This window comes from Penaeus chinensis, chromosome 4 (assembly GCF_019202785.1).
Source record: "Penaeus chinensis breed Huanghai No. 1 chromosome 4, ASM1920278v2, whole genome shotgun sequence".
NCBI classification, from domain to species: domain Eukaryota; kingdom Metazoa; phylum Arthropoda; class Malacostraca; order Decapoda; family Penaeidae; genus Penaeus; species Penaeus chinensis.
The window spans coordinates 16959142-16974141 of NC_061822.1; the positions used below are offsets into that span (position 1 = coordinate 16959142).

Here is a 15000-nt window from a genome sequence, read left to right on the forward strand (position 1 = left end):
AGCAGCTGAACGCCATCCTCAGTACCCTCACGGAGAACCACAACCAGGTACAATCCTCCATCCGTGACATCGTGCGCATGGTCAGACGAACCCACCGGGAAATCGCCGACCTGCGGGAGGACACTGACCTCATCTTGGGTCAGATGTACAAGCCCTCGTGCCAAGACATCGCCGAGGGCCAGCCGGATCACATCGCGGGGAAGAGCCAGTTCGCAACAGAGGGCGTGTACACTATTCGGCCGCCGAAGTTCAAGCCTAAGAAGGTACGAGGTTGGAGGCGTTCGTTTGAGTGTTTAATGGTCCTTTTTCAAGTGCTTTGTTGGATGTTGTGTATGGATTGTGTTGGATTTAGATGTAGGCTTTCAACATGATGGAGTTTAGGTTCTCGTATGTGTGTATCTGTGTGTGTGTTTGTGTTTGTCTTATTTTTATCTATAGTATGCAGGTTTATGATTCAGCCTATATAGCATGCAGTTACTTTTCTAGTACTGTTCTTGGTAAATTCTTTATAAAATGTTTTCCTCATTTAATACTTGTAAAATAGTGGCTCTGAGATTACAATACAGAGTAGTGGTTCTTTTACTTTTTCATCCTATGACCTCCAGGATAGCACAATGACCTCTATAATATATATTGAAGTTTACGTCTAGGTGAGATGAAACAAAGCAATAGGAAGACTGAGATCTTTCTTAATACCCCAAAATAAAAACTTTAAAAATGCAACGAACCCTCTGCAGATACCCGGAAATTTAAATAAAAAGGCAAAATTCTTCATCACCCCCTTAGGCTCGAGAAATCTCAAACTCTTAGCTCTAGAACCACAAGCTTTTCGCCTCACCATGTCCAATAAAAAAAAGCTATCTTATACAATATATTGAAAATATCTTTGGATGCAGAAAAAGAGAAGGAAGTCTGTAATACAATTTTTCCCCCGTAGATTTCAGAATGTTCACAAAACCTATCAATCTCCACTTGTAGCATATACCCGAAACGACCCTCATAAAACGAGACAAAATCTAATCTTAAGCCTTATTAATCTAATTTAATCAAAATTGCTAATTACTCATTGCTAATCAAAATCTAATCGTAACCATCAATATAACCACGCAAAAAAAAAAAAAACCTTTCTTTCCCCAGGTCCGCTGCGAACTCGGCCGGGGAGCCATCGGGTGGACGGTCGTGCTGGCGAGAAACGACGGACGTGAGCCGTTTAACCGCACTTTCCAGGAGTACAAGGATGGCTTCGGAGATCCTGCGCAGGACCACTGGATCGGTGAGACGCATCCTACGGGTTTATTTTTGTGGTTCATTTCGTGGGTTGGTGGATTTGTGGTTATTGATTATTATCATAATCATTATTATAATCATCATTCTCAGTATCATTATTATTTTAGCTGTATTTGTTATTTTTCTTCCTGTTTGTTCTTTATCTTCCCATTATTATGATTATGATTGTTATAATTATCATTATTATAATTGTTATAATTATTATAATGATTATCATTATCATTAATGATTATTATCATCATGATTATTACACATTATAATTATTAATCACTATCATTATTATTATTGATTACTGCCATAATTATTAATGACTATCATTATGATCATCATTATTACTATTACTATTATCATTACCACAACCAGTAACATTATTACTCTTACTGCTGCCACTGTGTTACCAATATCCACCACAGTTCCCCCCATTCTCCTTACTACCACCAACTGCCACCGAAACCATACCGCATCCCCGTCTCTCCTACAATTCCTTTCTCAACCCGTAACCACATGAATGCTCTCTCGTAGGCCTGGACATGCTGCACAAGCTGACCACATGGGAGCCTCACCAACTTCGAGCAGTCATGGAAGACTTCGACGGTTCTAAGACTTGGGTTCAGTACAATGTGTTCAGGTAAGTCCTCTCTCCCTCCCTCCCTCCCTCCCTTCCCTCTCTCTCTCTCTCTCTCTCTCTCTCTCTCTCTCTCTCTCTCTCTCTCTCTCTCTCTCTCTCTCTCTCTCTCTCTCTCTCTCTCTCTCTCTCTATCGCTCTCTCTCTCTCCCTCCCTCCCTCCCTCCCTCCCTTTCTCCCTCCCTCCCTTCCTTCGTCGTTCGCGGAGGCTGGGATGGTGATCGATAGATAGATAAGGATAGGTACTGTATAAGGGAGTTTGGTCATGATGACGATGATGATATATAAAGATAGATAAGGAGGTGAGGTTAATAAGAGAGTAAGGTAATAGCAAGGCAACGGTGATAATGAATTAAATAGATAAGGAAGTTGGTTAATTATGATGCTAAATAAAGACAAACGAGAGAGTTAGGTGATGTTGCTAATAAATAAAGATAGATAAGGAAGTGAGGTAATAAGGGAATAAGATAAAAGATAAGGAAGTTAGTTAACGATGATGATAAATGAGATAGATAAGGAAATTGGGTCATGGTGATGCTAAAACAGATAGATGAGGGTGTAAGGCCATGACAGTGACTCAGATAGATAAGAAGGTTAGGTTTTGATGATAACGAATCAGATAGATAAGGAAGTGAGGCAATGATGATATTAATTCAGAAGGATTAAGGAAACTAGGAAGGTCATAATGTTCGATGGTCGTAAATGATGATAGTAAGAGTTTTATGACTGTGCCTTGAGAGGAATTAATTATCATATATTACTGTGATAGTGGTATTGATTATTATGAAATTACTACTAATGAATTATTGTTATCTATGATTAAATACGGAAACCACTGAACACCATCAGCAAAATATCAAAACATTGTTATCAATAAACCACTATCGACATCAGCAGTTAGTTTATTTACCACTGACTTCTTCATTAAGATCCTAACATCGTATTTTCAACAAGAGTTTAACCACTGACTCCCTAATCACCGACTCTTTAATTAAGGTCGTAACCACCGTCTTTTTAGCTAGAACTAATCACTGACTCCTTAATTAAGATCTCACCACTGAGTCCTTAATTAAGATCTAACCACTGATTCCTGAATTAAGTCCTTAACCACCGTCCTTTTTAAAATCCTTAACACGACTTTTTAACTCGACTGAACCCCTGACTCCTTAATCAGACTCCTTAATCAGCCCCTGCCGACTCCTCAGAGTGGACGGCCCTGAGGAGGATTACATGCTGACGGCGGAGGAGTTCGAGGCTGACAGCGCCGCGGGAGATGGCCTCAGCATCCACAACGGCATGAAGTTCTCCACCTACGACCACGATGATGACACCAACAGGGGTAAGGATGCGTGGGGGAGGAGGGAGAGGGAGAGAGAAGAAACGAAGGGAGAGAGAGAGGGAAGAAAAGGAGGGAGAGGGAGAGGGAAGAAAATAAGGGAGAGGGAGTGGGAAGAAACGAAGGAAGAGGGAGAGGGAGAGAGAGAGAATTGGGGAGGAGAAGAGGGAGGGATGAGAAAAGTGAGGGGGAGGGAGAGAGTTCGAGAGGAGGGATGAGGGAACTTAGGGGGAGGGAGATTGGGGAAGAAGGGGAGGAGAAGAAGAGGGAGTAGGGATGGATGGATGAAGAGGGAAGTGGACAGGGAGAGGGGGAGGATAGTAGAGGGAGATAGGGAGAGAGAGAGAGAGAGAGAGAGAGAGAGAGAGAGAGAGAGAGAGAGAGAGAGAGAGAGAGAGAGAGAGAGAGAGAGAGAGAGAGAGAGAGAGAGAGAATGTGTGTGTTTTAAACATTTTACATAATGAAAATAGGTCGCATGGACTACAGTATTTAAAGTATCAACAAGAAATACACACATATTACTGAGATACATATTGCAAGTCGCCAGTTACTCCCCTTCCGCTCTCTTTGAATATATTAACGCCCAAACAAACTCTGCACAATGCCTAACACCCATTCTGCCCGAAACACAGACGGAAACTGCGCCAAGCTCTTTGGTGGAGGAGGCGGATGGTGGTACAATAACTGCTACCACGTCCTTCCTACCGGCACGTACCGACACTCCGGCGGCAGCGAGTACGGGGGCGTGGCCTGGTACCCCTGGAGGAACGTCAAACACTCCCTCAAGAGCCTCACGCTGCTCATCAGGCCGAGATATTAGACTCCGGGTGACCGAGAGCTCTCGTGTCGACAAGCGAGGCGGAAGCACTGGGTAGATGTAAACACTGAGCAAATTTGGAAACTCTCTCAGACTTTTGTTTTATTCTATTTTATTATTATTACAAATATAATGTGTAGGTTTGGACTGTGAGAGAAGTTTTCATAGTGAAATCTATAATTGTTTTTTTTTTTTTCATGAAGAGGAATCTGTAATTGTTATGGAACATTTCTGTACATTCTTTTGTCAAAATGAATGATTAATGTTTTTTTTTTAAGTTTTGGTAGTGATTATTATTTTTGTCAGAGTGAAAAGATATTTAGTAGTGTATTCATTTATAAGAATGTCAGATTTCAAGATGTGTTGGTGAACATTTCAAAATGTAGTTTTAAAGTACACTCCATGTAGACTTGCTATTAAATACTTTCACAAACAGAATGTGTTTATTATTTCCCAGTTGTTACAAGTGAAATCCATGGGTAAAGAATATATATCCAATTATAAAAAGGACAATCATACCATATACACGCCTGCGCTTACACACACACGTATGTATGTAAGTTTATATATACGTATGTTGAGGTTTTCTGTTCCTTTAGATATGTCAGTTTTTTTTTTGTGTTTTTTTTTCTTAAATCTCTCCCACTTGACTTGAGAGTTGACTTCAGTTGATCCTTGAAAGGAAGTTCAATAAAGATAAACTGACGTGGAATTCAGAATTTTCCCCTTCTCATCACATGTCCTGGCGAGCGTCGACGATATTTCATAATGGAGGCTTCGATACTTTGACCATTAGCTTCATTTAGGCTAGCTTTGTTGATAGCATTATCTTTTATTTTGTTTTGTTGGTGAAAACGTTCAACTTTCTTGATGTCTCTACGATATAGTGCCCAGACTTTATATCTATATACTAGGGTTGATGTGACGCCTGCTCTAGAGATGGTAACGTTAAAACCCGGCAAGCCGGAGCAAAGTGGAGCAAGTACTTCGGCCTTCTTGATGTTCATTGTGAGACCAAAACAATCGTATGCAATCGTATGCCAGCTGCATTGTCATCAGCGTGTCGGAGTTCTGAAATATGTTGAATCTTAGTCATCCGACGGGATCGAAATCTCGCCATATTGGATAATCCTCCGTCTAAACGATATATAACGTCAACATCTTGTGGCATTTCATACATCATTGCAGCAAGGTAATTACAAGAAGAGCGTAGGAACGTATCCTTGCTTCAATCCACATGTAATTTGGGACTCTTCAGAAATTTAACCTCCATGGAAAGGAGTTCCTGACATACCATCATGTAACATGTAAATCACAGCGGTGAAGTGGCTTGGACATATGTGAAGAACCATCCACATAGCTCTTGGAATGCAGTCAAATGCATTCTCCAGGTCGCAGAAAACGAGAAAAATATATTTCTGTTGTTCTCTGCTCTCCTCCTGCTTTAGCCTAGTACACTATATCAAGTCGATAGTGTCGATTTTTTTTTTCTGCAATGACCAGCTGTCGCTACAACAGAAACCTGGCAAAGACTCTCTCTACAAGAGTCCGCGATATTTCCCACATGCTTTTTTTTGTTTCCTTTCTTAAAGATGGCAGCAATGGCGTCTTTGAGGTAGCTTTGAAGCTGTTTTGTCTACCACATTCTGAGAATCAAATGTGAACAATCTGGTTTTCAGAGGTAATCCACCGCGTTGGAATAATTCGCGGTATTGGAATTCATTAGCTTTATATATATATAAATACAAACACACACATGATCTAACTAAATGAATAAAGATGCATTAACCATAGTCAAATGCGACAATTTCTATTTGCATGCGAGCAGCAGGGAATCTATAAAATTACCCCCCCCCCCCCATTCCTTGCTCGTTGTTGTCGTGGGGGGGGGGGGTACTCAGGAGACGGGGACTAGGGCCTAATGTGGAGACGCCTCTACCTTGGACCTCTGCCCTCGCCTCTACTAATTTTGCATTGTCTTTTCTTCTCATTTCCTTTTCCTTCTCTTCTGGGCCCCCTTCTGTCCACTTATCCTAATCGTTAACTCATTTTTACCCGCTCCGCCACTAATCTATGTTTAAATCCCGTAACCGAATTCGAATTCTCTGAGGTAGTAAATCAACTGACCAATTCTACCAATTCTACAGCACTAACAATTAAATTCACTTTTCCTACTGATTCTGTCAGATTGCCAATTTAGATTTGCAAGGAATAACATAAATGCCTGTTATGCCTCTTACAAACCTTACATGCAGGGCCTTTCATAATAACGAATTCACTATTGCTCTATATCTAGATTAATGTAAGGCTTTAGATACGGTTAATCAATCAATTTTGCTCACGAAACTATCCCATTATCAGGGGCTCTGCTAACCGCTTGTTTCATATCTGTCAAACAGAAATTAATTTGTTTCATATAATGGATCCAACTCAGACTGCTCTCCATTATCTCATGGTGTACCTCAAGGGTCACTGTTAGAGCCTCTTCTTTTTCCGATTAACATCATTGATTTTGTGAAAACATCCTCGCATCTGAAATTCATCTTATATGCTCATGACAGTATATGCTTCAGGTAACGATATTAATTACTCGTTAGTAACATCAATAGAGAACTATCAGCAAATGGACCTTTTCAAACAAAGTGACGCTAAACATTGTTAAATCCCATTGTTATATTTAATCGTAAAAAGAAACTTCCCCTACACTTTTGCCAGTATTGTTAGAACCCTTGTCAAGGAAAGCCGAAAATAAATTTCTTGGAGTAATGATTGACGATAAATTGTTGTGGAAAGATTATACGAACATTATTCGTCAAAACAATAATAAACAGCGTGGTATCCTGTACCATACGCGTGATTTATCACTAAGAATGCCCGTAAATGCATCTATTTTTCATTAATTTATCCACATCTGACATAATGCAACACTGCCTGGGGAGCTGTCAATGAAACCACGCTAAAACTCATTATAACTGCCAAAAAACGAGTAATCCGAACAGTTGCTGGATTAGGCAAATATGACCATACCAATAGTGCATTTTCTACACTGAAACTATTGAAACTGAGAGATATAAATACTTTTGTTCTGTCTTCACTTTTAAATGTATCAATATCTATGAAAATAACTTATTCCGGTATAAAAATGATTTACGATATCCTCTGTGATCAAACCCACTATTAAAACATCCGACTGTAGACTCAAACCAATTAATGACACGTATTTTATAACAGTCTGGAATAATCTGCCCCTCACATCTCCACAATGCTCCATCACTACCGTCACTCAAAAAATCGTTGAAGATCCATCTATTACATATGTCAGAGTGAATTCCGATGTTTAGGACAATTGCAAGTAGTAATTTGTATAAGTATATATACAGGTAGATAGCAGCGTATATTTATGCATCTGCATGAATGCTTACATATGTGTACAAATGTGTCTATGTAATACATTTATAAATAGATATGTATGTGTATATATAAATGTATATAAATCATATATGTATATATATATATATATATATATATATATATATATGTGTGTGTGTGTGTGTGTGTGTGTGTGTGTGTGTGTGTGCATATGTATGTACATGCATATGTATATATATATATATATATATATATATATATATATATATATATATGTGTGTGTGTGTGTGTGTGTGTGTGTGTGTGTGTGTGTATTTATGTACAAATATGTGTATGTATATTTAAATATGTTTGTGTATAAGTATGTATGTTTATGTGTATGTGTTTATATAAATTGTGTATGTACATGTGTTTATGTATATAGGTATGTATATATATGTATATATACGGATATAATCTTGTGCAATATATGTTTTTTTTATGAATAACATTATCATTTATTACAACACAGTCCGATTTACTAGCCTGTTTTTATTATTCATACTTCATTATACATTATTATCTTTATTACTATCATCGTCTCCAATCCACCTCCTAGTAGAATACCTGAGTCTAGAAATTTAAGTACACATTAATTCCCTTATAATAAGGTGCCTCCTTAAGAGAGCTTGTGTTCTCAGGAGGCCCAGCCATTCTATTTTTATTTTGTTTATGTCTTTATGTATATTGGCTAAATAAACGTTATCAGTCAACAATACTTTGCCATACTGCTATGCGACCTTTGATGTCTAGTACATGTATTTGTCGTAACCCATTAACCATAAAAAAATATATCGGAGGAAAATATACAGATCCTGTTTGTTCTCCCTTGCCAGCGCCTCGTCCAAACTCAGTGACTGATAGAGATCCTGTTGTTTACTTCCACGTGATAAAGTCTTGTTGGATTACAGTATCACTAATAATCAAATGTGGTTATTGTCAACGTTTTTTTTCTGTTTGTAGGAAGAAGTTCATATTTGTAAAACGTAGAGGGGTCTTCATCTGATGGCTGTAAAGTCACTGGCAAGCTGTTAAATCGTTTATGTTTGTATTTGCTTTCTTTATAAGGTTTAAAATGTACTCTCTCCTCTTGCTCTCTTTCCCTGCCTTCCTCTCTCTCTCTCTCTCTCTCTCTCTCTCTCTCTCTCTCTCTCTCTCTCTCTCTCTCTCTCTCTCTCTCTCTCTCTCTCTCTCTCTCTCTCTCTCACGCTTGCCTCATGTCGATATCCTTTTCCGCTCTCTAGAGTGTAGGGGACTGGCTTACAGTCAAATTCCGCAGTGATCCCTAAGGAAATGGGTAATATCTAACACTTTCATTCCTCACGGTAAAACGCTATGGCAAAGCGTTTTGAAAGAAATGATGAAAACAATATATAGCACATAAACGTAACCTCATCTCTCTCTCTCTCTCTCTCTCTCTCTCTCTCTCTCTCTCTCTCTCTCTCTCTCTCTCTCTCTCTCTCTCTCTGCCTTCCTGTCTCTGTCTTTCCCTGTCTCTCTCTCTCTCTCTCTCTCTCTCTCTCTCTCTCTCTCTCTCTCTCTCTCTCTCTCTCTCTCTCTCTCTCTCTCTCTCTCTCTCTCTCAGTTCTTCCATCCCACAGTTTCAGTACTTAAAGTCAGTGATCTCCACAAAAAAGGCTGAGTCCTTACTGTCGGTTGCCATATACTATGGCAACAGAGACGAAACTAAAACCCAAACGTTTCTGTCACGTGTGATTTTTGTCATATCCTGTAACCAGTGACGTATTTAGGGGGGGGGGGGTGATTTTCCACCGAACGAGAGAAGCCCCTCAATGGACTTTGCTTTCCGGGCCCTCGGATATCTGGCTACATCACTGCCCGTGACTGTTAGTTATGTCAACATTATGACCGTGCCACCGTGGCGTAATAAAGAACCCGCATTCTGTGCGAATATATCAGAGAGCATCAAGCATATCCTTGCTTATGGAGAGTTAATCAAAAAGATCACACACGAACAATATAGATAGTTGTATGTGTGTGTGTGTGTGTGTATGTATATATGTATATATAAATATATATATACATATATAGACACACACACACACAAACACACTCACACACACACACACGCGCGCGCACACACACACACACACACACACACACACACACACACACACACACACACACACACACAATATATATATATATATATATATATATATATGTATACATATATATACTGGTGGCATAGCTCCGGGATTATAATTATATATTGCGCGCATATTATACTTATACTTATCAAGATGAGGGTGGAAAATGATCGTGTTATATCACTCTCTGATATGTAAACCACTGACTCTAAATATTTGTATTTTTGTATTTCAAGTATTGTATATATTCTAATCTGTTGATAGTGGGCTCACATTTTAAATGTCAGCTTTTGTCTCAATAAACTTGTTAAAGTCAAAGTCTCTCTCTCTCTCTCTCTCTCTCTCTCTCTCTCTCTCTCTCTCTCTCTCTCTCTCTCTCTCTCTCTCTCTCTCTCTCTCTCTCTCTCTCTCTCTGTTAGCTTTAACATAGAGGATGTCGCCCGTTTGAGGATTTCCTGTAAAGAAAGGGGGGCTCTACAAAGACATTTAAACTTATCAATGTCGATTTACTGTAAAATTATGAAAGTAATTGTGAGAGATACGTGATAGTTTTATGCATTAGATTAATTATTTCACTCTGCGTTCGTTCTTATCAGATGGACTTGATAAGATAGCAAGTCGCATGTCACATGATGATTTCGCCATTCCTCGTTTTCCTTTGGTTAAGTAAATGGGTTTACCTGCCATGTGAGTTTTAGTTGTTGATATTCAAAATAGGAAAAGTATAACTGTTGGTGTGTCTTTTTGTACTTCAGTAGTAAAATACCGAAGGTATTTAGTTTTAGAATATATATGGCTTTGTGGTGATTTATGATGATAAAAGTTATACTTGATGAAAATACTGCAATAAGAAGATAATAATTAACCTCTGGTTAGGGCAAGGAAGGAGGTAATTAAGAAGAAAGAGAGACAAACCAAAAATAAATATATAATGAAATCCAAACTCTCAACTACACAAAATAACACAGTAGATAACAGAACACTGGACAAACAAAGACATCAATAAGACAAATAAACAAACAAAAACGCAGAATTCCACAGGATCTAAATAACAATGGTTAAGTAGAATGCACAGACACTTCAGAACCTGCATTGATGCATGAGACAATTTAAGAGAAAATGCGAATAACAGTATACTTATCAGATAGGTGTATAATAAAAGTTTCTTTAAGAAGTATCCTGTGTGTGTGTGTTTTTTTGTTTTTATTATTATTATTAAGGGACTATTTTAAAACCATAATGCATTTGATCTAATAGGGAAAAAAATGAAATGAGGAAGATTGAATTATATAGTTATATTCTCACAAGGCTACACACTTTCAAACAAGACTTATATCACCTTGGGTTTAATGGGTACCGCGCGTCATAGCAGAAAGTAGTGGAACCGCAATCCGTGACGTCATACATAAACGACTGATTCATCGCTTTTCCGTGAATTGAAGTTCCTGTTTCCACGTAAGGTCTAATTCTCACGTCTTTCGCGTATTCAAAATCTAAAAGATCTTTTGTTATATAGAGGTTTTTAGTTATTTTTGGTTTTATCTTTCGTATGTATAGTTGAGGTTTGATATCTAGTGGTACATCTGGGTATAGGTATATGAAACAAATTATAGATGTAACCTTCTTTCAATACAGTGAGATTTATTGTTTAAAAATCACGAACGCTCGATGACGTCATAAACCTTGTCCACCAGAAATTCCATAAGCCCAGCACTTAATAAAACCAAAAATATACATCTTTAGAAAAATAAATAAATCAACAAAAGGCGTCCCATGTTGGATAAAGCCCCAACGAAGTTTGTGAGAATCAGTGCAAAATACCCGAATGCACGATGACGTCATAAAGGATGAGTCTCGATAAACAAAAGCTCAGGATCTTGTCCCTCCTCGGAGTCCTCGCTGCTTTTCACTTCGTTGGCGTGGGTGCGAGAGCTCCTAGAGGTAAGCAACTCGAGGTGGAGGTCCTTAGTCTAGGGCACTGTCGATGTAAAGGGAGTTCGGGTCGCAGCGCCGATCGAGAAGGGAGAGGAAGACGAGGAAACGGGTTGACGTCACGGTCACGGGGTGCTGAGGACGTGTGTGTGTGTGAGAGTGAAGTGTAAGTTGACTTCATTGAAGTGTGTGGCGCCGCTGAGGAAAGAGTGCATAGACGCCGCAGAAATCAGATATTGGGAGTGATTTCGCTGTTGAGCAAGTGGTTTATAGGAAAGAGGTAAAGTATGGCATCTGAGGAGGACGTAGTGAGAAGTGAAGTCAAGAAGACGTCTGCTAATATCTTTTTTTGAGTTTGTTCTCTTCGTGATTCGTGATTTTTGGAGGAAATTATGCCTTCCTCGTTCCGTTTCTGAAGGGTTGTCGTGCTTTGCCAATGTGTGGAATTCGTGTTTTCTCTTTCTATTTGATTTCATGAGAAGTGTTTTCCTGGTTGAAGTGCCTGTTGCCAAGCAGAGGGAAGGAATGAACTCAAACACTCAATAATTTTCTTCCTGTTAAAATGCAGTTGTAGGATATTGTTACTTAGATTTTATCAGTCAGTTAATCAAGTAATGCATGGATGGTTGATTACTGAACATGTCATTCATTTTTAATTGGCATTCCTTGCTCAGATTCAGAAGAATAGGAAAACATTGGTACTTCTCACCTGATATTAATGTCAAGTATTTCACCATGTTTCATTTCACGATTAGTCGGATAAGGTAAAAAAAACAGTTGCCAGTGAGCATTATGGTAGCATAAACATATTATACCCTGAATCTTTCATACACCATCGTTGATACTTATAGTTAAACTTGTAAAAGCATATAGACCTAAGTATTGTGTAATTTTTTTATGCATTTCAAAGATCACATGCAGGCCTGTCTGTACGACTAGAGGTTAACTTTAGTTTCATGATTTATTTTCTAGCCTTTCACAATCATACATATAAAAAAAAGAAAATTATATATATTACTTTAGCTTTGAATGTTAACAAGCCTGAATAATTTTCTCAATAGGAAATATGTGCCACATTTCTCTGTGTGACTTTGCTTAGGGTATTTAAGTAGCGTGAATTTTCCAATGTATCATTAACCCTAAGGGGAATACAAGAGAGAGAAAAGAATAACTAAATAAGGTACAGGATGTCAACCATCAGCCAACTCTGAGTCATCTTATCACTTGGTCACATGATTTTTATTGCACTACTTTCATTGTTGATTTTAAACCACACTTCTCTAGCCATGTTACATGTACTGAAATTTTTTTGTGCTACTGAGCAGCCTGATCCTTGTGTGTCTTGCCTGAAATAAGTGGTATAAAACAGGGTTAATACAGCAATTGTCAAGAGATCAGCCACTGTCAGAACGTATTGAATGATTGGTGATGCCTGTATAACACATATCATACGTGGGATAATATTTACATGTATTTCACAACTCTTCAAGCGTTAGAATATGAGGAACAACCTTGTGTATATTAGCTGAATTAGTGTATCAGTGCATTTTGTCACTCAAGGATTCAAATTACTGTTGAAGTAGATACAGGAACAAAAATATTAATTGCCATTTCAATGATAAATGATCAGTAATGTCTTAATATTTGTATATTAAAAATATTTTGTAGTGCTGCATTTGATAGGTAAAGAAATGGGGGCTCTGTCATAACTTGGGTAATGGGTCAAGCTGTGGGTAATGATATGTAAGTATCAGCTACGTCAGACACATTGGTATTTCTAAAATATTGTGAAATGCTGTCATGTATATTTACAGTACATGTGTGTATATATGTATGTATGTATATGCATGTATTTAACAGCCATTTCCCGGTTCAAATCAGTGCTCATTCCAGCTTTGGACTGAAGCTGTGGAAAAAGCTTTGGGTATCAACATAGTTGTTACAAGTGAATAACAATATGATTACCAAGACTAAAAGAAAAGCATGACAGAGATAAGTAGAATAACAGACAACAAAAAGGAATATGTTGCATATGCCATATCATTGTTAAAAGTTGCTCAAGATATGTTCTCTGCTTTAATAGTATCCTAAAGCCAATTTCCCAATGACTGATTAACTATTTCTTCCTCCCAAAAGAGATGTTTAAGGATAGCCATAGTAAAGTATACTTGTAGAATGTGTTAAAATTAATTATAGAAAGGGATAAAGAGATAGAGATAAGGAATCAGATATTATTAGGGTGAGAATTTTTTTTTAGCATTTCCACTGATATATTAAGACCAGAAAGTATATATTGTACATGTTCCCTTCTTAGAGATAGTTCTCTCTGGTATTAAAACTATCAAGTTAAATTATAAAGTAATTAGTAAGATTATGGCAGCCATAAAATTTCATAGTTTGAGTACTGTTCCTCAAAAGAGATATTTGTTTTCTGCAGCACGTATCTTCTTTTCAAATTATAAAATTATAAGCAAGCAAACATTTAACAAGGTGATAGTCAGATTTTGTTGTTGTTATTAATGATTAAAAAACAGATTAAACCGGATAAAAACAGACATGGCATGTACACTGCCGTTTACTCAAGGTAACGTGACAGCTATGTTTATTCATGAAGGTGAATATGAGATCCGGTCTGTCTGCTTAATGCATATATTTGGTTTGAGGTTATATACTTTGATAACATTTGTACAAAAGGTATAATGCAAGGATGGCATCTGGGATTAGACTTCCTGTTTTATGAATAGGAGTTATATATTCATAATATTAAAAAAAACTGTATGTTCTCATTTGTTTTTCCATTCTTTTTACATCAATTTATTATTTTTCATATTGTAGTATGTCTTCTTAATCATTTCTTATTCTTATTCTTATTTTTTGTGTAATTCTTATTGCTATTATATTCATAAATCTGTATCTTCTATTTCCTTTTTTTTTTTCTTTTACTTCTTGTTTCTTTTTCTCTCTCATTTATCATTTCTGTGTTTCTATTCTTCTTCAAAAGGAAGAAAAAGATGAGTAAAGCTATTGAGATTGTTACATGGTTTATTAATATATGTTTTGTCAAACACTTTCCAAAGCTTCCTTTGTGAAACAAAGTATTTAAAGGTTAAAGTATATCCTGTAATAAACTGGTCCATAAATAGCTGTATTAAGTTTGACTGAGTTTCTTTGAAAGGTTTGATTTCTTTAATTATATGACTGGGTACTGTTGTTGAGGATGAATTGTGAAAGATTTGGCCTAGAAGTTGGCATTGTCATTTTTTCTCCCATGATTTATTGATTATTTTAATTTCAGATACTTGTGATGTATTGTGATTTAGATGGCAGTGTTTGTACTCTGCCATAATATATGTTGGAATACTTTCATAGCAGACAGAGGGTTAATCTTTTTAATTGTCTTTTTCCAGATCAGCAACATGAGTCTGTACCCGTCATTAGAGGATATGAAGGTGGACCAAATGGGCCGAGTAAGTTTCAAATTTTT

The 15000-nt window shown here is 37.5% G+C and overlaps 2 protein-coding genes across 2 annotated transcripts in view; both read left to right on the forward strand.

Moving 5' to 3' along the window:
* LOC125024970 (microfibril-associated glycoprotein 4-like) overlaps window positions 1-4503 on the forward strand; it is an 8404-nt gene extending 3901 nt beyond the window's left edge. The window contains exons 3-7 of the mRNA XM_047612776.1: window positions 1-263; window positions 1138-1273; window positions 1810-1915; window positions 3118-3251; window positions 3881-4503. The exon at window positions 1-263 is cut by the window's left edge and continues 7 nt beyond it. Coding sequence (XP_047468732.1) covers window positions 1-263; window positions 1138-1273; window positions 1810-1915; window positions 3118-3251; window positions 3881-4068 — 827 coding nt within the window. The 3' untranslated portion in view covers window positions 4069-4503. The remainder of the gene's footprint in view (window positions 264-1137; window positions 1274-1809; window positions 1916-3117; window positions 3252-3880) is intronic.
* Window positions 4504-11646: 7143 nt separating this feature from the next.
* The window catches only part of LOC125047369 (syntenin-1-like), a 13987-nt gene continuing 10633 nt past the window's right edge, over window positions 11647-15000 (forward strand). Inside the window, 2 exon segments of the mRNA XM_047645593.1 lie at window positions 11647-11796; window positions 14924-14983. Coding sequence (XP_047501549.1) covers window positions 14933-14983 — 51 coding nt within the window. The 5' untranslated portion in view covers window positions 11647-11796; window positions 14924-14932.